The sequence below is a fragment of the Melanerpes formicivorus genome, unplaced genomic scaffold (genome assembly GCF_026170545.1).
Source record: "Melanerpes formicivorus ecotype bairdi unplaced genomic scaffold, bMelFor1.0.p_v2 SCAF_30, whole genome shotgun sequence".
Taxonomy (NCBI): Eukaryota; Metazoa; Chordata; class Aves; order Piciformes; family Picidae; genus Melanerpes; species Melanerpes formicivorus.
This window is the reverse complement of record NW_027142382.1, coordinates 9803259-9829990: the sequence shown is the minus strand read 5'-3', so window position 1 is coordinate 9829990 and position 26732 is coordinate 9803259. Positions and strand designations below refer to the sequence as shown.

Genomic DNA, 26732 nt, shown 5'->3' with positions numbered 1-26732 from the left:
GCCACTCCTCCTGAACTCCTGCCTTGCTGTTAAAGATTGAGGCAAAGAAGGTGTTCAGGACCTCATATTCCAAGAAGACTATGAAGGAAAGTTCCTTCCATGCTAAATAATTCTCTGGTTCTAGATTATGTTTTATGAGGATGGAGTTCTATTTTCAAATTACCTTTTTTTCCTTTGTTTTTGTATTAGTAAAAGTCAGCCTGCAGAGGCAACTGCGTATCTAAATAGGTTATGGAACAGTAAGAATATGTCTTGTCACTGTGTAATAAAGTATCATATTCCTCTATCCTCTTCTGATAGGGATCTCTATGTATTTGACTAATGTAAATATGTCTGTCAGTTCCTTAATGCTTGGCTTCTTAGAGGGCTGCTAACAGGTGTTCCTGTAGGTTTCGTAACATGGTCTTCTGCTCTTAGTGGTCAGTAATGTGTTCAGCAAATCACAACTCAGCACCTGTCTGTAAGAAATGCAACATTAAAATAAATAAGCCAATGCCTGTTTTGCATTCCATAATAGGGCACACACTGCCTCACTACAACATGAGCATTATTTCATGGTGTTAAGTAAGCTTGTAAGTAACTTTTCTTGTGGATGTAGTATTGAGACACTCCTGATAACTATTTTCTGACATACTGTTCTATTTTTTGGCTAATGATGTCTGGTTTACATGGGTTCTTTTTTTGCTGTTGAATTTCAGAATTGGGGGGGAATAAATAAATTAGAATTTGAACAAGGCGAAGATGAGTGCCAAAAAAACACACAAGGCAATGAGAAATGCTGATTACTGTCTTGTGAAAGGTTACTGAACTCTTCTTATCAACTCCCTCTTTGAATTAACAACATTTTGAATGCTTCCCAAAAGTACAGGTAGTTTGTTGCTACATGGTTTTAGTTTTGAGTAGAAGAACAAAAGTGTCACTTGTGTTCTTTTATCCTTTCCTCTACTTCATGTGTTTCTGTGAAAACCACGAAATAAAGAATTTGGATGTACGTGCTTCTAGCTCTGTTTGGAAAAAACAGTGCAGTTTTTCCTGAGATCTTTGTGAAAGGAAATGGGAAGGATCTCCTTTACAAGATCAGTGTACTAAATAGGAAGCATTAGTGTTTCACACAGTTTATTTGTTTTGTCATTTGCAGCATGGACAACACCAGCAGCATATTGCTTTGCAGGGATTTCTTTTTTGATACTTGACTGCAAGCCCAAATGTTTCATTAGAAGCTTGAATATATTCTTGAGTGTTGTTCATGCAGATTTCAATGTTGTTGATCATCTCCCCTTGTTCTTCTGCCAGAACTGACATCTGGATAAAAAGATCATGTAGGTCTTTCATCTGGTTCTCCAAATTGACTAGTTCTTTGTGCCTCTGTTCAATCTCTGAAAGCTGAGCTTTAGTTATTTTTACTTCAGTGAGTAGATTTTCATTGAAAATTTCCCATTTTCCTTGTTGGAGCATGTCATTGACTTCTTCCTCAGATACCTCTTTACCAGCTACTTCAAGCTGTCGGGCGATGAACATTCTACATTTCTCTTGCTTAGCTGTTATAGCATCATTGTACGAGAGCATAGCGTTTAGATAACTCAGGGATAAGAAAGCATGCTGGGAAGCTAGAATTCTTACTGTGGCACATGATGGCCCATGTTCACTTTCAGCTTTTTTCACTGTTTTTGACAACTCATCCAAACAGTTCTGTATGTGTTCTGCTTGAACTTTTATTTCTCTTGCTACGTTAGATTCCTTTTTCAGAACGCTGAATCTTCTCATTGAAGACACAAGGCTTTTTTGTTGTTGACTGAATTTATCAACTTCCTCCACCAGATTCTTAATTTCATTCTGAAGCTTCTGGATTGCATGCAGGTGCCTTTCAGTTGTGGGCTCTTTTTCATAAATAATGGCCTGCTGTTCAAATTTCTCCTGCTCTTCTTCGTGCACGGTAGCACTGTTATTTTCTCCATCTGTCTGTAGCTCCTTAGCTTTTAGTTTAAGCTCTTGGAGTCGATCTCTCATGGGTTTTGTCTTCACGTTTTTTGAGATACTTTTCCCCTCTTGCAACACAAGGGTTTAACTCCAATGTATTTTTTTCTTGTTTCACTGTAATCAAAGTGTAACAACAATCAGTGTTAGCAGTTATATGTATACATGAAAAGTGGTTTTGGAGATTAGAGCTATTTCTCTCTGCACAAAAGCAATGAATAGGAAGTGGTAGGTATTCTGAACAAATGTGCAAGATAGGTGGTGTCAGTGCAATCCACTATTTAATCTGCTCTCTGTAAGACAATCATAATTTATATTTTTAATTTCTCTCCAGATGTGTGTGGGTGACAGTCTTCCCTCAGCTTCTTCACTTTGGTGTTCTTTGGCGTATGCAGTGATTCGTAGCCCAAGCCCATTTTTGTAGTAGATTTGTGGTGTAGGGTCCATAACTTAGAACAATGAGGAATGTAGCACGTGGAGAGGACTTTTATTTGGGGGAGGGAGAGAGGAGTAACTCAGATTCTTTTAATTCCTTATTCAATGCTTTTGAGGCTGTGAGATAGACTATTAAAAGAAATTGAGGTCTGTCATGAGTAAGCTAATTTAGGCTATTAGTTTAGCCACACTGAAAAACCGTTCTTCATTTTCCCTACCTCCCCTTGCCTGGAAAGTTAAACTGCTAGTAACTGAGGCAGTTACTGCTACAGAAAAAAAAAACCCAACAAAACCAACCAACCAAAACCCCCACAGAATTCTAATAATTTAGCATGACAACACTGGGGTTTTTGTTGTCCTTTTTTGTTTGTTTTGTTTTTTCCCCTGATGTCTGAGCATTTATAGAGGAGGATTCAGAGCACTAATGTTGCAGAACATTTTCTAGGCCCTTTTTTGATTATTGTAACCTATTCCTACGTTGTCATTTGCTGTCTTCCTAAGATTATGCAAGTATGCTTGGTACACCATAATGGGATACAATTCAGTCCTCTTTCTTATTTAATAGAAAGTGAATTTAGTTCTGTTTTATGCCAGAGCTCTTGTGTGGGCAAGTTTCTACTGTGTATGTTTTAGAAAATACCTAAGTTCAACTATTTTTGATAATAAGGAAGAAAAGATTTTCCTCAAACTCTACATGAATGTTTTCCTTGGATTATGATCAAGAATAGAAGGAATAAAATGTTCAGAGCTAGCAAATGATGGGGTTTTTACTTGGTGTCTCCTGATTACATCAAATGTGTGTCTTTCAAAAGGCCACTCAAGCATACACGTTGGCCAGTGCAATAGTATTGTTTGGCTAGTTTCAGTGATTTCATGGCAGTCTGATGAAATAGTTTTATAGATGTGTTTTACAGATGTATTTCTTCTTAAAACCCAGTTGGTAAGTATTTAATTATTTATATAATTATGCTAGCAAATGCAGCACTTCTCTGTATTGTCTAAATGAATGCATTTGCAGTGACTGCAAAGGATCAGTCCAGTAACTTATCAATGTGCAAATGATTTCATTGCAATCGAACACCTTAGTATCTCTCCGTGCATATGCATATTTCAATTCCCTGAAGAGATTTTTATATAATGTGAGTCATGGAGTTGAACAGTGTGAACGTGTCTTCCATGAACTTAAATCTGGCTGTCTGCAGGAGGATTAGCTGAAAACCAAGACTCGAAATGCTGCAGAGATCAGTTGTGAGAGAATGTTGACATTCTACCCTAATGTGGATTTTCCTTACTGCTCCTGTTGGTCTTTTGTTTTGTTTTGTTTTTTTCCCCACTTAGTGGCTTAATATCTGAACTTCGTGTTTGCTTACTCACATCAAGAGAATCTAGGAAGCCTGGCAGTCATTGGTAGCTATAGTAATGCGCTGACACTTCTGATCAGCGGAAAAACTTAAAAGTAATTACTTTGGGGTCAGGAAAATGTAGCATGTTAATTTTGTTGCAGTAATTCCTCTTCATTGCCTGACTTGATGTATTATCTCCCCACAGTAGAAATCTTGATAATATGCTTTAGGAATGTTTCAGAGCACCTTGGCACCACCAAGCCTGCCACGGGGAAGCTCAGTCTGGGGCGTGTGAAAGGAACCAGGAGTCCTAAACAAGGCTTCAGAGAACTGACCTGAAAATCTTTTTAGTGTATCCTGACATATTTGTTGGCCCATGTTAATTTAGTATGGCTTGATAAGCCTGTGATCAAAACAATCTCTAAGGGCACCATTAATGCTTACTTAATGGTGACAGGACTTTCTGTATCTAAGAGAATGTAAGTAATTACTCAAAAGCTGTAAAACGTGCATGTGGTCATGCAGTTACACCTTTAAAACTCAGTACAAATTCTCCAAAGGGCAGTTACCACTTTTTCATATGATTACTCTTCTGTGATCTAAAAATAACTTAAAACACAGGAGCATAAGAAATCTAATGAGCTTCATCGTTAATTTATGTATCTATTAACAATTGACATCTACTTTTCAATGTAGTGGATGCATTGATCTTCAAATAGCAAGTCTACAAATATTCTCAAATATCAAACTTGCAGAGAAGTAAGCAGAAAATACTTAAGATCGCTGTTAACAGATATTTTTTTTCATGTTTAAACATCAGTCTCACTGAGGAGTGGAATGTGAGCAACCGAACTGTAGTTTCATATCTTATATCCTAGCGGCTTGCCGTTAAAACATACCGCTTGAATGTGCTTGTCGATAATTGTGATTGGTTATACTGGCAATTGAAATGCATGCTGGTTTCAAATGGAAAAAGGATGTCTTTGTGACAACAAACAACCTTGGAAAATGTTGGGTTGACTTCTTGAGTGTTCCATAACTGATGCTAAACCCATATTTTTGGATCTGGAATCACAAGCTGCTAGCTGATCTTTAACAGAAGGTAATCTGTAGACATGGAGTTACTCTAATAGTATACCTGCAATAACTCAGTCAAGCTGATGTGCCTCTGTGCCATCTCTTTTTATGCTTGGAAGCAATGCAAGGTAGAAAACGTAGCCAAAGAACAAACAGGGCTACAGGATGGATTAGGGGAAGAGGTAGCAGGGATGGGAGGAAGAATTAGGCCCATTGTTGCCCAATACTGAAATTGTACTCAGAGTTCAAGGATAATTCATGTGCTTTAATTACATGTATTTGGAGAGAAAAAGTAGGAATGCACATCTGGTATTTCAGTTTGGTCATTCAGGCGTATCTTGTCTTCTAGAAAAGCTTTCCTCCATGCCTGTTAGAGTGCTTTTATCATACAGATCCACTGCTCATTAAGTTAGAGTTTGTTCTTCTGGTACAGCATCTTTATATATAGTTACATTTAATTGTCAGGTTCAGAAATGCACTTTTTACATCCTTGCCAAATAAAGTTTTAAGGGTATTGAAAAGTCTTTGTCTTCTGATGACTTTACTGCATTGCCCCTCAGGGTTATGAATCTCTCCAGCCAAACTGATAACATATGTGGCTGTGAAAGTCTTTATAATGGCCATTACCTCAGCATACTGACTAGGGGACCACTATCATTAGTCTGTCATGACAATAAAGTATGTTCTAAATTCAGAGAGAATTATTTTGATGGAAATAAAACCTTTTCTCTTTTCCATTTTGTAAGGAGAAGAAAAAAAATTAAGCAAGGACATAAATAAAGGTCCTTTTGTTTAATTGCAAGGCAGCCATATATTCTTCCAGTTCATCAGCAGACTTGGGAAACAGGGAGCTTCTTTTTGAATTCTTTTATTTCCTTCCCATGCCTTGACTGTTAACTATTTCTGTAATATTCATCACCTTTATTAAAATGCCTGATAGAAAAGGCTGCTTGTATTTGATCTTTGATGTAATTTGCCTGCTGCCTTACGTTCATTTTAACATACTGTGGTCCATCAGGAGAAGTGGTCTTGCCAACAATCAAGGTCATAATTCTCTGTTTAATAGATTTGTGACATTTATAATCTATGTTTTGCATCATACTCCTTTCTTTACCTCTCTTAAATACCTACTTTTTTGTTTCCTTTTAAATGAGTGTGACAAAAATAAGGGTCAGTTTGGTTTTGTGTTCCTTAGTTATGAGGACACTGGGTAGAGGACACTTGCAGGCAACATAACCCAAAGGAATTTCAGGTTCCAAGTTTGGTGTTTTGTGGGGTTTTTTGAGTTATATTTGGGGTTATACTCTGGTATGGAACTTGATTACTGTTCTAAGTGTCTTAACTACAAAAAAAGGTGAGATGTACACACTGTTTAAGTGTCTATGTCTAAGATACTTAGAGTAGTCTATTTGGGAAAACTAGGCACTTGAGTTGAAATTTCGGTTTGCTCCAAAGGCTGTGCACTGTTGTTCTCACAAGAAGAGAAGGAACTTGTTTGATGGTTTTTGTAATTTTGCCCTGTTATGTGAAGATTTAAGTAACTAAAGATTTAAGTAACTAAACTGCAGCAACTGTAGCAATCTTGCTACCGGTTCTGTTTGTTCTTCTCCTTTGTTTAAAAAGTTTTCTTCAACTTAAATACCTTGTAAACAAACATGCTTAAGCCAAGGATTATCACATAGCAAGGTGGTTGGATGAAAATACCTTCTAAAGCATCTCTGTGTTAAGATGATAAGTCCTTGGGGAAAAAAAAATATATATTTAAAACTAGTTCTAAGTTCAAATTTCCGTTTGCAGGAAGCATGGTAGTGATTCAATAGGAAAATATGAAAGGTGGAGAGCTTGCCCTGATCATGAGCCTAAAAAAAGGTGCCATTATACATGGCAGGTCACTAAACTTTATGAGTGAGTGCAAAATCTAAACATGCAGCATGTTCAGCACAGGGGATTTAAGTGCTAATGACTATCTCGTTCTTCATGTTAAAAAATACTACCATGCAAAGGTCATTTGCATTTGCCAGCGTTTGTCTCAGAAACAAGCTGTGGCATGTTTCTGCATTGGGGACTACATAACATTGAGGAAATATAACCTGGTTGCTTGTACCTTTGAGACAATGTTACCCACCATAGCTGGCATAATGCTACCTAGTGAAACCAAAATGATGACCAGTATTCAAGAGCGTAGAAGTGCTGCATTTGAAAGCAGGTGGTTCTCTCATTAGCATGAAATAGATCACCGGAGGTGCAGAAATGCTGATACTGAGTTAAAGCATGAGACTCAGATGAAATAAAATAGGTCAGATTGAGTCCAAAGTTGTTGGAAAAGTGTAACAAAATTATGCTGCTGGAGGGGGATGTAGAGGGGAAAAATACTTCAGTTACTTAAAATAATTCAACTGTTCTTGGGCATTTGGCCAGACCTCTGTAATAGTTATGCTGTTGGAGATGTAGCTGCCTTATGTTAATTGTGTGGTATCACACGATAGAAAAGAATCTTGAGAGCAGGGAATAATACCAGGTGTTCAGCATTGGTAGAGTGGGAGAATACATCAGTTTGTGAATCATCTGTATGGCAAGCTTGTTTTACTTTCAAAATGTCTATGCTGTCAGTACATCTCACCTTCCAGTTAGAAAAACAAGGGGAAGGGGTTTGCAGTTTGGTTCCAAGCTGCAAAGTGACAAATCCGAGATTGTTCCTTGGGGTTTTGGAACCATTGTTATGAACGTGTGGCTGCAGATGGGGAAGACTTGAGGAAAAGCATCTGCCACCGTTTCCCTGTGATGGATATGAACCATCATGTTTCCTACTGATACTTTGGGTAAGGCAAGGTGGTGAGTTGATGCTTTTGCACTGATGCGAGTTGTAGTAGTGGTGACACATACAGCGCCTGCAAGGGCTGACTGAAAAAAACAATGATCTCACTCTACATAATCTGTTACTCTCTGGATTATTCTGTGTAATTGGTGAAGGAACAGAGTATCCCCTGGTTAGAAGCAGGACTGAAGAATTTCTTTAACTTTTTTGTGGTGGTGTTTTACCTATGAAAGCAGAGATTTACTAAGATACTTCAGAGCAGGTGGGAGTAGGAGTAGGTATTTTTTTTTATTTCCAGCAAGAATGCTAGAAAGCAGCACCTGCCCTTAATTAGCTGTGGCAAATAGGATGGCCACTTAGGTGAAACAGAAGTCCAGAAAGAAAATCATAATCTTATCTACTAAAAAAGTCGTAATTATGGCCTGGATACTGATATATTTTATAGCAGCATTTGAAAATCAATTCAGAGCAACAGAAGAGGCTACAGCAGGATAGAGGAGAGTTGACATTCTTTCCACTTAATAAGATAAATAGTCTGAACTACTTGTTAATGATTTTATATTGCCATAAATGAGTTTCAAGATTTTTGTCTTCCTGACAGTAGACTTGCAGGCTTGAAATTTGTACTGTGCAACATCCCAGCTGCTTAACATTTAGTCTCTCTCAGACCTTATGGCTACAGATCACAGCCTTGGAACTGTAATAAATGTAAGGATTTTCAGGCAGCTCTTTTTAAAAGCATATGCTGTAGTCAGCTTTGGCTGAATAACTTTAATGATTAGGCATTGATATATCAAGGTGAAATAGTCTGAGAAAAGAATTCATATTTACAATGTTTTAGAATCTAATACAGAAATACATGGCAGCATGATTTCCTGTCATTGCATTTGGAGTGACACAGCTGGATGCTGAGCGTAATCTGGACGTTAGCTCAGATACCTCTTTGGATGTAGTCTATTTGATCAATAGGTGTGATTAAACTGGTGGCAGAGCAGAGTGTGGTAAACAGGAGTACGAGTCAGACCTGAGGTGAGGATAAGTTTATTTGATAAAAATTAAACAAATTATAATTGTTGTTCATTTTGATTTACCATCATGCAGGTTTGACACAAAGTTTTGGGTTTGTGATAACTGACTCTGATAAAACTTAATCCTAAAAGCACCATCTGAGACAGGTTTACAGATTACTCTTCAGAGTATATACCCTCTACAGTATTTCATTTTCAGTGCTCTGTTGCTGTATGAGAATCCCATACCTGTGGGAGACATTTTTAAGTGGGAAAATAACAGTGTTTAAAAAACCTTCCAAGTCTGCAAAACAAGAAAACAAACACATGTACGTGTTTGCTTCTTCCCAAACCAACCCTGAATCCACCTCCTGGATTTTTGATGGAAGCTAAGATACAAATGTGTCCATTTCATGTTGTGGGTTTGGTTTTTTTTCACCAAATCTGTTGAATTATAAAGAAAACTTTAATACTGATGTATTTATTTTCTTTCTTTTACCTTTTTGTTCAGTAATTTGTATTTTAGAAATAGGTCAAGGAATGCATAGGCTTTGCAGTCAGACTTTGTTTTTCTCTGGCATGTCATCTGACTCGTAAGAGAAATATTGTTATTGAACTCTAGATGTCAGCTGTGCCAATGCACACATACACTCCCTTTCCACACTGTTTCCCATGACTCTTAACGTTCAAAAGCTCTCTAGCTGCTTTTAAAAAACATCCAACTTGACATAAAAGTAGTTGGTGCCTACTTTTTCTTTATTTCTTGTGTAAATTCAATTTGTTAACACTAAGAATGTTCCAGATATACTTTATGTGAAATTGAAATGAGCATGATTTTATATATCTGAAAGCTTATTACTCAGCAAACTTAATGTGATAGACAGACATTCTCCTGTGCTTTCAGGTATGCTTTGATACATTCTACAGTGGTTCAAACATGAAGAAGTTCTATACGTGAGTTCAACTGAATTGAAAAATGAAAATCAAAGTCTGTCCTTTAAGATAACTCTGATGTATTCACTAAAGAAGGAAGTTTTATGCAAAACCTGTCATTCCTGTGTGTGAGCAGCAGACCTCTGAGATTGTATTCACCCAAAGAAATATCCAGGTCTTGCCAGGCAAACATCCATTTTTGTATTGACACTTAGGCACATTTCCACTCTAAACCACATCACACAGACTTTCTGATATTGGCAACTTCAAAAACATTAATTAAAAATTAACTCTTTACCTTTTAATCCTGTGCTGGTGATTTTCTGTTTCCCTTGCAGAAGAATTCCTGAGACTGAGCTTTGGTATATCTGAAAAACATTGTTTTGAATATTTGCCTAAGTACTGTGTGTTGAGTGGCATTCCATTAAGTTTTTTTCCACATGCCTTCCACTTCTAGTTCTTATGTGGTTGTCCAAGGGTTCATCTTCAGGAGCAGTGGTGTGAGAGAGAAGCTGACTTCTGCACCTGTAGTAGACAAGCAAATTGATTACTTTCTACTTGGGGAATCTCGTTCTGCCTGTTTGAAACCCAGCCTTAGTGAGAGGCGGATCACTGCTGGAGCTGCGTGGTAGCAGGAAGTGTCTAGGAGCAGCTCCTTAGATAGGGGCCCTCTAAGCTGCAAGTGGAGCACTGCCTACCTATGGAGCACTTCTACAGTAAAGCATGAAGTAAGGGTAGTTCATGGATCTATTAATGTATTTACTTGAAAAATAGAGTTAAAATATTTTAAAGTTGGATCTAAAATTGGAGAAAATGGAAACTAATTGGCCAAGAGGACAAATCTTACATCTTTCAGTGTAGTAGAGATTACAAATCAGCAGCTACTGCAAGTTATAGGACACTAGTGTTACATTCACTTAGTAGAATTTGCAATCCAATAACATAAGTGATGGTGCAGTTATGTAATTTATGTGAAGGAAAAAACAAAGTGGGACATAATTGTTTCCAATTTTTTAATTACTTTCCATAACTTTCTATAACTTCTTCTTTCTTGAATGCCTTTTCAGTTCTCTTTACTGCTCAGGAATTGCAGATCCTGGAGGTAATAGAGAAATTGTGGAGGAAGGAAGACTGTTCCTTGGTCAAAGATATTTGGCTAAAGATCATTTAGGCAAGCTGGACACCTGCAAATCCATGGGCCATTATGGAATGCATCCAAAAGTGCTGAGAGAGCTGGCAGATGTTATTGCTAAAGCACTCTTCATCATCTTTCAATTGTCATGGAGAACAGGAGAGGTGACTGAGGACTAGAGGAAGGCCAGTGTTAGTCCAGTTTTCAAAAAGAGCACAAAAGAGGACCCAGGAAACTACAGGCCAGTCCACCTCACCTCCATCCCTGGAAAGGTGATGGAACAGCTCATTCTGGATGCTGTCTCAAAGCATATGGAGGAAAGGAAGGTTATCAGGAGTGGTCATCATGGATTCACCAACAGGAAGTCATGCTTGATCAATCTGATAGCCTTCTATGATGACATGACTGGCTGTGTGGATGAGGGAAGAGCAGTGGATGTTGTCTACCTTGACTTCAGCAAGACTTCTGACACTGTCTCCTATAACATCCTCATAAGTAAGCTTAGGAAGTGTGGGCTAGATGAGTGGACAGTGAGGTAGATTCAGAACTGGCTGAATGACAGAGCACAAAGGGTTGTAATTAGTGGTGCAGTCTAGTTGGAGGCCTGTAGCTAGCAGAGTTCCCCGGGATCAGTACTGTGTCCAGTCTTGTTCAACATAGTTGTCAGTAACCTGGATGAATGGAGACTGTACCCTCAGCAAGTCTGCTGATGATACAAAACTAGGAAGAGCATCTGACATAGCAGAAGGCTGTACTGCCTTTCAGTGAAAGCTGGACAGGCTGGAGAGCTGGGCAGAGGTGAACCTCATGAAATTCAACAAGTGTGTCAAGTCCTCCACCTGGGGAGGAATAACTTCACACGTCTGTACAGGTTAGGGGTTGACTTGCTGGAAAGCAGCTCTGCAGTGGAGGACCTGGGAGTCCTGGTGGTTGACCATGAACCATCAATGTGCCCTTGTGGTCAAGAAGGCCAATGGTATCCTGGGGTACAATACAAAGCGTGTGGCCAGCAGGTCAAGGAGATGCTTCTGCCCCTCTACTCTGCCCTAGTGAGGCCACATCTGGAGTATTGTGTCCCATTCTGGGCCCCCCAGTTCAAGAGAAATAGGGTCCTACTGGAGAGAGACTTTGCAGCTTGGTTAGAGAACTGGAGCATCTCTCTTAGCAGGAAAGCCTGAGAGACTCAGACCTGTTTAGCCTGGAGAAGACTGAGAAAGGATGTTTGAAGCTAATAGCTCTCATGGGAGTGAAATAATTAAGAACTGAGGCTCTCATACTGTGATACTGGAAAATAGGAAGGTCTTAAATTAAACTGAAGTGCTGACAAGTTCTGTTAACCAAGGGATTGAAGTCTTTCCATTGTTTCTTCCCAGCAAGTAGTATGATAAATCCTAAATACAAGCTTTGGCCTTACATTTCTTTAAAGCCATTTGAGTTAGTGATGATAACTTCAGATGTCAGAAGAAAGGCTATGATCTCTGGTTTCAAAACCACTTGCCATTGCATTCCTGGAAGCCAAATATTTGTGGCTTTATCCAGAAAGTTGAATCTCTCCTCTCAGTGAGTTCTCATGTAATGGAAGGATTGCTGAATTTCAAACCAACATTATTTTAGGGGAATTTCATGCCAACATTATTTTATTAGAGGCAAGCACAATTTGAAGATTTTGTAATGCTGTGCACTACCCCTCCTTGCAGCTTGTGCACTTAGCTTGGATTATTACTGTTGCAGAAAGTACAAACTAAGATCGTATTGTATGTTTGCAATCCAAAATGGTCCACAATGCTTCAAAGGAAACAGCAGCAGGTTTTGTGCTTAAAAATAGCAACTTTGGACAGGAATATTATTTATTATCTTTTCATAGTTCCTGGGATTTTACCATACAACTTTTTAATTAAAAGAAGGTAATGGGAGTGGAAAGAACTATTCCTATTGCCACAAGTTTTTATGGAAGATGAGAACAACTTTCCTTTTTCCTTGTAAAACTCTGAAGACCCTCAGGAAACATGAATGATTTCACATGTGCTTTTTGTCATTTTTGTTTATTTAAAATACTTAGTTGGGATTTCTATCTAACTTTTCTCCATTTCTTACTAAAATTTGCTTACAAGTGAACTCAGAAAATCACTGACCAACCAGACTGCAGGTTTCCTTTTCGAAGTTTGTTCTTAGGGATTGCAGCTGCTTGGCTAACATATTCCTAAATACTTAGGTAAACTTACCTTGCTAATCCATCCTACCTTCTTGGATGCTGACCAGTTTAAATCTATTTTAATCAAGAAATTGAAGTTTTGAGGATAGTTAAGTCCTGTGAGTTTCATGGAAGTTATTACTTGGATAGCTGAGATAAATCCCCATGAGGGAAATTATTTTGCTTTTCCGTGAGAAGTGATGCCATACCAGTTTTGACCGTTACCCTCACTTTTTCATACATGTAGTTTGTGAAGTACCTTTTCTAGCTCTTGATCAGCAGCTTTTCCACTTTCATTTCATATATAGAGGAGTTTTCAGAGAGGAAGCGACTTTGTTTCTGTGGTTAGAACCAGAAACCAGATCTGTCTTGTGCCTTTTAAAAAGCATTGTACTTACAGAGCATATGGAAGATGAATCTGATCAAGAAAAACAGTCCCCCAAAAACTTAAGTCTGGAGTCTCTAAAAATAAGATAATGATGGCACTTCATCTTACAGTATTCTCATTTTGTAAGCTATGTGTTTCATATACTTTGGGTGGTTTTTTTCATCCCTCTATTTGGTAATAAAATGTATTTTATACAGCAAGCTTTGTGCACATTCCCCTTCAGTCTTTAAGTTTTGCTTATGCAGAGCAGTTTCAAAGCATTACATGTCTAACTGTTTGGCCTCAGAGAGATTCTGGATGGCAGGCAGACTTTAGATGATCATGAAGCAGTATTATGTGGGGAAATGGGCATGGTTTGAGAAGCTCCAAAGTTCTGAACTTTGATCCATACACTCAGTTGTCATTTGTAGCTTTAGATGTAGAACAGTATGGATTTTACATCCATTTTCTTAACTTGAAAATGTAATTGCTTTGTTTATTGATAATTATTATATCATTAACTAAGCACCTCAGTAATTATTTAATGGTAGTATCTGCTGACAATAGTGCATGGACTAAGGAGTTAATATATTAAGTAGGAAGAACAATAAACAGGGAAAGCCGAAACAGGCATTTTCTCTTTCTGTTTCCTACTTTTGTGAATCTCTTATGTTTCTTTTGATCTATTCTTTAGGCTGGCAAATAAGCAGGACAGAGAAGGAGCTCTGTCAGAAGCAGATGTAATTGAGTCCTTATCTCTGGAAAAGCTTGTCAATGAACACAAGTGTCTATGTCAAATTGTAAGTACATCTTGAGATGCTTCATTTTCCAGTTTATTTGTAAAGCTTGCAGTAAAGGTAGGAGATTGTGCTGCATGGTGTAAAACTGAAACTAAATCCCTGCAATCCCAACAAAGATAGAGTAACATACCTGTTCTACAAGCACTTCCACTCTTTACCTTGTAAGTCTGTGATCTGTGTTTGGTCACAGGGCAATAATCCTTGGCAATTACAGTGATAGCTCACATGACTGGAACATTGTCATGGATGGCTACGTACTTTATAGGAGAGATGAATCAACAAGGCAAGGTGGTTGGAGTTGCTCTTCATGTGCGAGAGCAACTGGAATATACTTTGCTCTACCCAGGGAGTGAGGAAGCAGATGCTGAAAGTTTATGGGTAAGAATTAAGCGGCACACAAATAGGGGTGAAACTGTTGTGGGTGTCTACTACAGACCACCAAACCAGGAAGAAGATGTTTATGAGTCCTTCTACAGACAGCTGGAAGTAGCCACAAGATCACATGGCCTAGTGCTCATGTGTGGGTTTAGTCACACTGATATTTGTTGGAAAGGCCACACAGCTAGGCATACTCAGTCCAGAAGACTCTTGCAGTGCATTGATGGTAACTTCATGGTGCAGGTGGTGGAGAAGCCAACGAGGAGAGAGGTGCACTGCTGGACCTTGTGTTAACAAATAAAGAAAGTCTGTTGGGGACATGAAGGCTGGGAGCAGCCTTGACAACAGTGACCATGACATAGAGTTTAGAATCCTACAAGGAAGAAGCAGGGCAGTAAGTAGGATTGCAGCTCTGGATTTGAGGAGGGCTGGCTTTGTCTTCTTCAGAGACCTGCTTGGAGGAATCCTGTGGGCCAGAACTCTGGAACGCAGGGGGGCACAAGAGAGATGTTTAATACTCAAACATCATTTCCTCTAAGCTCAAGATAGGTGTATTCCTTTGAATGAAAAAAAAAACAAGTAGAGGAGGAAGGAGAACTGTATGGATGAGCAAGGAGCTGCTAGTAAAAGTCATGTGGAAGAAAGTAGTTCACAGTATGTGGAAAAAGGGATTGGTCACATGAAAGAATTATAGGAATGTTGCCAGGGTATGTAGGAATGCAACAAGGACAGCCAAAGCCCTCTTAGAACTAAGTCTCACAAAGGAAGTAAAAGAGAACAAGAAGGGCTTTTTCAAATAGATTTGTGGCAAAAGGAAGAATAAGGAAACTGTGGGTCCACTGCTGAATGAGGTGTGAGCCCTGGTGACAAGGCACAGTTACTGAATGCCTTCTTTAGAACAGAATAGAATAGAATAGAATAGAATAGACCAGACCAGGTTGGAAGAGACTTTCAAGATCATCGTGTCCAACACATCAACCAATCCAACCCACCTAAACAACTAACCCATGGCACCAAGCACCCCATCAAGTCTCCTCCTGAACACCTCCAATGATGGTGACTCCACCACCTCCCCAGGCAGCCCATTCCAATGGGCAATCACTCTCTCTGTATAGAACTTCATCCTAACCTCCAGCCTAAACCTCCCCTGGCACAGCCTGAGACTGTGTCCCCTTGTTCTGGTACTGGCTGCCTGGGAGAAGAGACCAACCTCTGCCTGTCTACAACCTCCCTTCAGGTAGTTGTAGAGAGCAATAAGGTCACCCCTGAGCCTCCTCCTCTGCAGCCTAAGCAATCCCAGCTCCCTCAGTCTCTCATCACAGGGCTTGTGTTCCAAAGCCCTCACCAACTTCTCTGGACACGCTCCAGCAAGTCAACCTCCTTCCTAAACTGAGGGGCCCAGAACTGGACACAGTACTCAAGGTGTGGCCTAACCAGTGCAATGTACAGGGGCAGAATGACCTCCCTGCTCCTGCTGGCCACACTGTTCCTGATGCAGGCCAGGATGCCATTGGCCCTCCTGGCCGCCTGGGCACACTGCAGGCTCATGTTAAGCCTACCATCAACCAGCACCCCCAGGTCCTTCTCTGCCTGGCCGTTCTCCAGCCACTCTGACCCCAGCCTGTAGCACTGCCTGGGGTTGTTGTGGCCAATGTGCAGAACCCGGCACTTGGATGTGTTAAATCTCATGCCCTTGGACTCTGCCCATCTGTCCAGCCTGCCGAGGTCCCTCTGCAGAGCCTCTCTACCCTCCAGCAGATCAACTCCTGCCCCCAGCTTGGTGTCATCAGCAAATTTACTGGTGATGGACTCAGTGCCCTCATCCAGATCATCAGTCTTTACTGCTAAGACCAGCCCTCAGGAATCCCAGACTCTGAAAGTAAGAGAGAAAGCCTGGTAGAAGGAAGACTTTCCACTGGTCAATGAGGGGTAGGTTAGAGATCATTTGGACAAACTGAACACCCATATGTGGCCCTGATGTGATGCATCCACAAGTGCTGAGAGAGCTGGCTGATGTTGCTGTACCGCTCTTCATCATTTTCAAAAGATCTGGAAAATGGGAACAGTACCTAAAGACTGGAGGAAAGACAGTGTCACTCCAGTCTTCAAAAAGGGCAAGGAGGAAGATCCAGGGAACTACAGACCAGTCAGCCTCACCTCCATCCTTGGAAAGGGGATTGGGCAGCTCATTTGGGAAGTCATCTCTAAGGACATGGAGGAAAAGAAGGTTATCAAGAGTAGCCAGCATGAATTCACTAAAGGGAAATAATGTTTGACTATGTATGGCCTTCTGTGATGGTGTGACTGAATGGGTGGATACAGAGAGAACAGTGGATGTTGTCTACCTTGACTTTAGCAAGGCTTTTGAGACTGTCTTCCTTAACGTCCTTGTAGGCAAGCCCAGGAGTTGAGGGGTAGAAGAATGCACAATAAGATGGATTGTGAGCTGGCTAAACAACAGAGATCAGAGTGTTGTGATCAAAGGTCCAGTTGGACATCAGTAACCAATGGTGTTCCCCAGGGGTCAGTACCGGGTCCAGTCTTACGCAGCATATCATCAATGACCTGAATGACAGGATAGAGTAGAGTGTATGTACCCTTAGCAAGCTCACTGATCATACCAAACTGGGAGGGCTGGCTAAAGTGCCACGGGCTGACACACTGAAAGGCTTTGTGGCCATTCAGTGAGATACAGACAGACGTGGGAGCTGGGCAAAGAGGAACCTAATAGGGTTTAACAAAAAATAAGTGTAGAGTGTGGCACTTGGGGAGGAACAGCAGCATGCACCAATACAGATTATGTGTTGATCTGTTGGAAAGCAGCTCCATGGAGAAAGACCTTGGAGTCCTAGCTGATAATGAGTTATCCATGTGGGACAGCAGTGGCCATGAAGGCAAACGGTATCGTGGGATGCATTAAGAAAGATGTGTCCAGGAGGTTCTACACCCCCTCTACTCTGCCCCAATGTAATAGTTTAAACCAGAATAAAATGGGTCAGTTGACCTGTCTGTTTCTGTTTTCCCAACACTGAAGTGAGGGAAAAGTAACACACAAAACCACAGGATTAAGACACAAAATAAGCGCGATAAGAATAGAGTTTACTGAGCAAAATCAGAAAAACATGGTACAAAATGCATAATTACCTTAGCCTGTTTGCAGAAAAAGCATGGTGCAAAGCAGCAGCAAGCAGAAGTGAGCCAGAAGCCCCAGCCAGAAAACTACTCCCCCATCCCTCCTTCTCCCACTGCCATCCCAGTAGAAAGGACCAACACCCAAGGACCCAGAACTTAGAAGCAGCAACCAGAACAGCCTCCCATGTCACAATCTGAACTTCAAAACCTGTAATACTTTGCTCAAGCCAGTACTTTCATTTTTGAAGCTGGCATGACTGCAGCATGGTGTGAATAACAGCAGCAGATTCAACTCAATCCATGACGCCTCATGAGAGCACATCTGGAGTATTGTGTCCAGTTCTGGGCTCCCAGTTCAAGTTCAGTCTTGAAAACAGAAGAGGATCTTATTAATGTTTACAAATACCTGAAGGGGGTGTGTTGGGAAGACGGTGCTAGTTTCTTTTCATCGCTGTCCTGTGGGGCAATGGATGCAAACTTGAACACGGGAAGTTCCACCTTAACATGAGGGAAAGCTTCTTTCAGGGTGCCAGACTGTCCAGAGAGGTTGTGGAGTGTCCTTCTCTGGAGTCTTTCAAGATCTATCTGGAAATGTTCCTGTTTGACCTGCTAAAGTTGATCCTGTGTTGGCAGGAAGGTTGGACTTGATGGGAGCTCCCTTCCAACACATACCATTCTATGACTCTTCTTCTGGATCTACTGAAGAAATGTTTATAACAAGCATCCTGAGAGTGTAGCTGCTGGACCATTCTGTAACCATGTAAAAATAATCAGTTATGGTGTGGTTTAAAACTTGTTTAATTGGACAGCAAATTTAGTATTGCATCTTTTAAAAAGAACCGAGACGACTAATTCGACGATCGTGACGTCCAGGAAGGATCACTGTTTCAGTCTGCTGTTTGTCTCGTCTCTGCTCATAGCTAATACCATCATTTAGTTGGTGTCACCATCTGGCAAACAGTGAGCACTTAATCTAGTTCCTAGGGCAACTAATTCCCAGCACAGTAATCACCAAAACCCACTGTTGGAGCTGGTTTCTAGTTAATACTTTTCCTAAGATAGCTACGTTTCAGAGGTAGTGTTCACAGTCACGTGAAAAAAAAGCAACCAACAATAAAATCAGCAAGGGAAAGGAGGAGCTAAAACCTTCTGATGTATGCAAATGATACTTCATATTCACCAACTTAATATTCTATTTAGGTTTTAAAAGTTTCTCAGAGAAACAAGGGTGTTACTGCCTGTACATCCTCTCCCTGGTTAGGTTCTGCTAGAGAGTATTGTAGTGTTCTGTAGTGAATAGCACTCATGTGTGAACCTTCATTTAGTTATAGAATGAATGGACTAAAATGCAAACGAGGTTTTGCACTCTGCAGGGATGTAGAAATTTGGGGGTTGTTTTTGTTTTATGGAGGTTTGGGGTTCTTTGCTGTATGTTGTATATCGTACATACCATGCCTGACTATGGTTGGCAAATGAAGGAATAATATAGAAGTTTTTGTCTTGACATTTTATATCTCTCAAGGTGTTCCAAAAATGTGTAGACGTTGGCGCTTCAAGATACGGTTTAGTGGGCATGGTGATGTTGGGTTGATGGTTGGACTTGATGATCATAGAGGTCTTTTCCACCTTAACGATTCTATGATTCATTAGAGAGTTTGTCTTTTCCAGCATTTCTTCATTCATGAACACAATCCTGAACACAATCACCGTGAAATGCCATTTCTTTGTGTCAGCTGTATAACTGGATCTATTCAGTTATTCAGACAACAGTTTAAAACACCCTTACAGCACTCCAAAACATTCTGGAAAGCATTTCTGAACTTGAAAATATAATTGATTTGTTTATTGATAATTATTAAATCATTAACTAACCACCTTAGTAATTATTTAATGTTAGTATCTGCTGACAATAGTGCATGGACTAATGATTTTATTAAGTAGAAAGAACAATAAACAATGAAAGCTGAAACAAGCATTTTCTCTTTCTGTGATTTGTATCTTGATCAGAAAGTACCTAAATTTATAGAATACCTAAAGGCAAATTAATTCCCCACACTTCTCAGTGTTTTGCAAGCTTGACAGTAAACAGTAATTGTTTCACCATGGCTTCACCAAGGGCAAATCCTACCTGACAAACCTGGTGGCCTTCTATGAAAAGGTCACAGCATTAATAGATGAGGGTTGAGCAACTGACATCATTTACGTGGATTTGAGCAAAGCCTTTGACACTGTCCTGCACAACATCCTGGTCTCCCAGCTAGTAAAATGTGGATTTGGTGGATGGACAACTCAATGGAGAAAAAGCTGGCTTGACAGCCACACCCAAGGGGTCCATGTGCAAGTGGAGGCCAGTGGCAAGTGGAGTCCTTCAAGGATCAGTACTGGGACCAGTCTCATTTAACATCTTCGTCAGTTACATGGTCAGTGGCATTGAGTGCACCCTCAGCAAATTTGCCAAGCTGTGTGGTGTGGCTGACACAGGAGGGAAGGGAGGCCATCCGTAGTAACCTTGACAGGCTGGAGAGGTGGACCCAAGCCAACCTCATGAAGGTCAACAAGACCAAGTGCAACGTCCTACATCTGCATCAGGGCAATCCCAGGAATCAAGATAGGTTGGGCAGTGACTGGCTTGAAAGCAGCCCTGAAGGAAAGGACTTGGGGTGCTGGTGGATGAGCTCAACAGGAGCCACCAGCGTGCACTTGCAGCCCAGAGAGCCAATCATATCCAGGGCTTCATCAAAAGAAGCGTAGCCTGCAGGTTGAGGAAAATGATTCTTGCCTTTCTACTCCACTCTGGTGAGACCCCACCTTGAATACTGCATCCAGTTCTGGAGCCCCTATTAAAGGAAAGATATGGACATGGTGGAGCATGTCCAGAGAAAGGCCATGAGGATGATCAGAGGGCTGGAGCACCTCTCCTATGGAGACAGACTAAGGGAGTTTGGATTCACCCGGTTTGGAGAAGAGAAGGCTCCGAGGAGACCTTATTGTGACCTTCCAGTATCTGAAGGGGGCCTACAAGAATGCTGGGGAGGGACTTCCTAGGGTGTCAGGGAGTGATAGGACTGGGGGGGAATGGAGAAAAACTAGAAGCAGGTAGATTCAGATTGGATGATAAGAAGAAGTTGTTCCCCATGAGGGTGGTGAGAGACTGGCACAGGTCGCCCAGGGAGGTGGTGGAAATCTCATCCCTGGAGGGTTTTAAGGCCAGGCTGGATGTGGCTCTAAGCTACCTGATCTAGTGTGAGGTATCCCTGCCCATGATGGGGGGTTTGGAACTGGATGATCTTTGAGGTCACTTCCAACTGACAATTCTGTGATTCTGTTTTGCTGATTGCTTGTTTTCAGAGGAAGGAATTTGAAGTGCAAATAATTTTCCTCTCCTTACATTTACAGGAACCTTGCTCAGCGATCATGGGCTGTGGGAAAAAAATAGATAAATCAATAAAAAAGGGTTTATATTGGCTTCTATATATTATAGCAAAAGATTTTGATGCCTTAAATGAGCGCATCCAAAGAGACACTACAGAACAAAAGGCATATGAAGAACAACAGAAACTAGAACGAGCTGAACGAGTGAGAAGGATACGAGAAGAAAGGTATTTTATCTGTAATTTCTCTTACCCTCTTATTCCTCCCTTTCTCTATGATACTTCCTTCCTGAACCAAGCTATCAGGATTTGAAGCTTACAAGACAAGAGTTTCCATATTAGAAGTGCAGACCTTTTCTTCAACGCTTAACAAGTTTTTGCCTGCTGAATTCTCTTTATTTTATTTGCTCTATGCTGGAAATGTTCTGTGAATGAGAACCGTAAGGTAGCTGCAGAGTAAACTTGTCCTCACCAAACTAACTAGGGTGCTAACCTAAAAAAAACATGTCTTGTAATTCATAGAATCATAGAATAAAATCACTAAGGTTGGAAAAGACCTCAAAGATCATCGAGTCCAACCTATGACCTAATACGCAACACCTCATGACTAACTGAACCATGGCTTCAAGTGCCACATCCAGTCCTTTTTTGAACACCTCCAGGGACGATGACGCCCTGGGACTCCACCACTCCCTCAGCCTCTCATCGTAGGGCTTGTGCTTGGGACCTCTCACCAGCCTCGTTGCCCTTCTCTGGACATGTTCAAGTATCTCAGTCCTTCTTAAAATACTTCCTTTTAAAACCCTTTGTGGTCAGCAGCAGCCAACATTTACAGACTGATGTTAATCATTTTACTGGAACGTTGCTAAAAAATGTCACTGAGCACTCTTGTCCCTCCATCTGCCCCATACCTGCAGAGATTTGTGAGTCCCAGTTACTGTGGGAATAACTGTGAAGTGACTTGGCTTATGCTCTTGCTGATTCAGTTTAGTTAGCATATTTGAAACATCTGGAATTTGACAGACTCTTCACACACATTTCACAAAGATAAGAAACCTGTTATTTCGTCAGATGTCACAGAGACAAAACTTTCTGACCGTGTTGGATTGTATTGGGTTTGTGCCACATTGAGAAGTTTATCAAGGAGGACTGACTTTGGAACATGTCTCAAAGAGACTATCTGATGATGTGGGCATTTTCATTGTATTCTGTCCCTGCTCAGTCATCTTAATGGTATTTGTTCACTGAAGAATTGATTGGACCTGAATTAGATTAAATGCTGAAAAGTTTTTATAAACTTGTTTTGTCTCAAAGGAAAGCTAACACCTGCTGGCTTGCTTCAGTAATGAAAGATAGCATTAACTCCCATTTTTCTGTTTTGTGTCCAATCAGTTTTTTTACTGAAGAAACAGGTTAATCTTGATTCAAGTGTCATAGTGTTTCATTCTGTGTTTTAATAATCCCCTAGGCTGCTTTTTTTGTTGTGTACTTGCAGCTGTGAATGAGGTGTAACAGGGACTTCCTATGCACAAGTACCATCAGACCAATTGATGAAAAGTGCTTGATGATCACATGCTTTATTAATGATTCAATTCACATCTGGTACACAGAAAATAACTGGTGCTGGTGCAACAACAGTATACTGAGTGTTTTGTGTATTTCTAAACTCGTCTGAGTCTAGCTGAAGCAAATATGATTCCCTGACTGTTAGTACATAAATTGAGCAGTCTGGCAGCTTAAAATTTGAGCTGAACAAGGAAAACCTTCCAGTTAAAGATGTATTCTTCACCTGTCCTGTCCTCAGAAACTCCTTCTACTCCCTAAAGTGCTGATTGAACGTTTCACCTCAGAGCAGCATATGCTTTTACTTGTGCTTTATTAATGCTAGTTTGTCATTGTGATTCCTGTAGAATGTTTCTGAAAATACAGAAGCATATTGTGAAAAAACAGCTGGGATAAATTGGAGGATGATTTAGATGACCTAATATATGTTCTCTATTACATAAAATGTGTGTGTGGCTTTTCTTCATCATAATTCTTTGTTAATTCCTTCTCTTTCCTCTCCCTGCCCCCACCCAAAAACACAACAAAACACAAACCCTCTAAACAACCAAACCCACTAAACAACCAAACCCACTAAATCAACAACATAAACTAAACAACAACAAAAAAGGGAAAGAGAAGAAGGAAGAAGTGCACCTGATGAGGAAGACCCTGAGCCTGGGAACTCTGAAAACCCCTTCCAGCCTATATCTGCTGTAATCTCTGAGGTATGAGAATATGTGGGAATGTTTTTAATAGTGTGCCTATAGTCTTTCTGTTTCTGCTTATTGTTAGTGTGTCTGAAGAGCCCTTTCTTGAAGTTTTTGACATCTCTGGCCAATTCCAGTTCAGTCTGAGCTTCTGCTTTCCTTCCTGCATTTCTGCATGCCCTGGTGATGCCCTTGTAATCTTCAATAGGTAGTGTTTCACTTTGCCATTGATGGTATGTTTCCCTTTTAGTTCTGAGCAGACCCAGAAGCTTGCTGTTAAGCCAAGAGGGTCTCCAGTTCCCCCTATTTCCCTTGCCTGTAGAGGGTTTTGTATGTCTAGGAGAATGTTCTTGTAAAACTTCCAGCACTCACTACCTCCTCTAATCTCCATGGAATCTTCCCATGGGATCTTCTGGGTGAGCCCTGAGCATGCTGAAGTTTGGTCTTCTAAAATCTAAACCCCTTGTTTTGGAACTCATCTTTAGCATGCTCAGTAGTATCCCAAATTGCTGCTTGCTGCAGCAGAGGCTGTCACTGAGGTATTGGTGGTTACTGAGGAGCAAGTCCAGCAGCACTTTATTCCTGGTAGCCACATTTAACTTTTGTATGAGGAGAGAGTTCTCTAAATGATTGTTCTCAGCCTGTATGCCCAACATTATTTTTTTATATTTTTTTAACCTTGGCAGTCTTGTTTTGTGTGCATTGAATCAAAGCTTTCATGTTAACAAAATCCCCTATTATTGATTGGAGGGCAGGTGGTGTAAATATTTCCTAATTGAACTATTGGGTATTCAGGAGTGGAAAATATTCAGATCTATTTGTTTCTCGTTCAATGGTTTAGCAATATAGTGAGTCATATAAAATCTCCCTGCCTGCATCACAAATATTTAGATTTCTGAGCACAAATTGCTTTCTGTTGAAGCCAAAGCCAACTGAGAAATGTTCTTAGCTTTGAAATATGACAATAATATTAATATATAGTTTCCTCAACCTGTTTTTCAGAGTTCAGGTAGTTCCTATTGTACCATGTTTTTTAATTCAGTTGTCTTGTGATAACATATGAAATTCAGACCAAAAGGAAAGCAAAACAGTAGGCTATAAGCCTAACAGTAATTTCTTTTGTTGTTAATGTTTTTTTTCCCTTCATCTGGACAAAATGTTGCATATTTAATTTCTTCACCTGTTTGAAAATGTTTTCCAGCCTAGATGTAGGACAGAAATAAAAATATTTTAGGACATTTTTTATTTTCAAAATAACTTTTCTGTCTCATTAGTCAGTTTACAGCATTAGAAGTTGTTTAAAAATTTCCTTTTGTTAGAATGAAAAGCAAATTGAAAAGGAAAAGAAGCGGCAAAGGGTGGAGACCGAAAAGGCTACGATTGCCTTGAAACTGCAAACAGAGCAGGAGCAAACGGACACCCAGCACTTATCGAGCAGCAGCAGCCAAAGTACAAATGACAGTAGGCTAGAAAAATGCAGTTCTGCAACTACACAGCTTTTGCAGCATGAAGAGAACGAGCAGCAAGCCTCCAAGTGCCTTCACTCAGGTAAAACAGCTTCCTTTCAACGTATCACTTCATGATACTAATTACACGGTTCTCTCTTCAGCGTTATTTTTAGTGATACCACACATCAGCTTAATCTATTGAAAACCTAAAACCACACAATTGTGATACTGTATCAGAAAATGTTCCCAAAAGTTTGTTGGTGTGAACTGATACACTAGCTGAAACTTGGTTGATTTTCATCATTACCAAATATGTAGTCCACTTTATTAAAGCATCAAATTTGCATATATTTTACATGTGCAGCTTGTTTTCTATAGCAGAAAAGTGTAAATGTCACATTTCACATGATTTTGTTTGTAAGCATGAATTGAAAACACTGATGTATCTCATACCAACCATTGTATTAGAAGATGATCTAAGATAATTCTCTGAATATAACTATATGATATGTAATGCATTATTTCTGTTTGATATAGATAACAATAACAAAAAATGTAGGAAGCCAAAATTAAAAAGGGGCCACAGAGTAGAACCTGTTAATACAGAGGACGCTGTTCCCAAGAATCCTGCAACACCACCATCTATTCCACCAGGTAACTGTACTAACAAACAACAATCAATGTCTCAGTTTGTGATTACCAATAATTACAATAATAATTTCTGAATAATTCTGAATGGTCTTCATACAGAGACAAACTTTTCTCTCTAGGAAATCTTTGATGCGGTTTCCCAACTCAGGGCACATACTTTAAGCAGTACTAATTTGACCTGCTCTGGGAGGGAAGATGTTGTTATTTTCACACAAAGAGAGTCAGAAACTTGACTGGTCACTGATGAAAAAGTGATTAAAAATATCAATATTTTTAATGGTAAATCAGTTTAAAGTATTCCATTATTATTCCCCATATATCCAATATATTACATACTTGTAGCATTTCTAAAGTTGTTGATTTCTCCCAAGAGAGCTGTCTTCCGTACATTTCATCGGAATCGAGCGCAGCTGTGGTGTGTGCTAACTGTCTTTATTTTCCTCTAGTTGGCTGGGGAACTCCCAAGCTTAATAGACTTCGAAAGCTTGAGCCTCTTGGTGAAACACATCATGCTGGTAATTGAAAGTATTTTGGGTTTTGTACTTTCAGCAAGTGTTCTCCATTGTTCATTCACTCCTACGTTATTTTTTTCATCTCTTTTTCTATTTCTTAATCACAATTTTCACTGACCAAAAGCTAACCCTTTTGCTTTGTAGAAAACATCTTTTTGATTTTTCAAGTCTCATTTATTTTACAAAAAAATGTAAGTTCTTTCAGATTCCCTTGTAAATTGACATGGGATATCAGAAGCTATTAATGATCTGAAGTTATTTACACAGCATCATTCACCTAAATATTATAATGTGCTACATAACGAAGAGTGACAGGGACCAGTTCCCTTGAGAGTCCAAATATACATTACCTTAAAAATGGAACTTTTAAAGTGTATTCCCATTGTCACTATGTAGACAGCTCATCATTATCTGATGGAATGGGGACAGGAGTTGGGTTACCTGAGTACTGGAAGAAGTCTGAGGTACTCTGCAGAGAGGATACAGCAGAAAGACCAAAGCAAGATTGGAGAGATCCATCAGGCCTTATTAATTTGGCATCCATAGTAACTCTTCCACATCCAGGCCATTCTGCACTAAGCTGCCTGTTTGTTTTCACTGGAAGTGATAATCACTTCTTAGTACTGAACCCAAATGGGCCTCAAGTATTTCTGTAGTTCCATGAACCATAGCCCACATCCAGAAGAATTTGCTGGCTGTTTCCTTGTGTTGCCTCTTGAGATAGTCTAAAATTTCTTCTGCCCACAGGTACTGGTTCCATATGGTTTTAAAAGCATACCCTCTAAGATTTTTGTCATTGACTTAGGGCTAATTTCTTGTGAGAAGGAAAACTAAAGACATGTAAGCATTTCTGAATTAGTGCATTATGTTAGCAACTTGTGGTGGTGAGAGAAGTTCAGTTCCCCCCACACACA

At 40.0% G+C, this 26732-nt stretch overlaps 2 protein-coding genes across 8 annotated transcripts in view; one reads left to right on the top strand and one right to left on the bottom strand.

Moving 5' to 3' along the window:
• The window catches only part of ARL13B (ADP ribosylation factor like GTPase 13B), a 54362-nt gene that overhangs the window by 19315 nt on the left and 8315 nt on the right, over window positions 1-26732 (top strand). For 5 of the 7 annotated variants that reach the window (XM_068155276.1, XM_068155275.1, XM_068155279.1 and 2 more), the window contains exons 5-10: window positions 13969-14074; window positions 20981-21183; window positions 23129-23225; window positions 24527-24755; window positions 25193-25309; window positions 25753-25821. In XM_068155276.1, the coding sequence (XP_068011377.1) occupies window positions 13969-14074; window positions 20981-21183; window positions 23129-23225; window positions 24527-24755; window positions 25193-25309; window positions 25753-25821 (821 nt within the window). The remainder of the gene's footprint in view (window positions 1-13968; window positions 14075-20980; window positions 21184-23128; window positions 23226-24526; window positions 24756-25192; window positions 25310-25752; window positions 25822-26732) is intronic. The other 2 variants (XM_068155278.1, XM_068155280.1) reach the window with 1 other exon arrangement.
• STX19 (syntaxin 19) lies at window positions 1100-10102 on the bottom strand. Its single transcript, XM_068155283.1, has 2 exons — window positions 9883-10102; window positions 1100-2091 (listed from the first exon to the last, which is right to left on the bottom strand). Exon 2 carries the CDS (start codon window positions 2005-2007, stop codon window positions 1129-1131), a length of 879 nt encoding a protein of 292 aa, XP_068011384.1. The 5' UTR covers window positions 2008-2091; window positions 9883-10102; the 3' UTR covers window positions 1100-1128.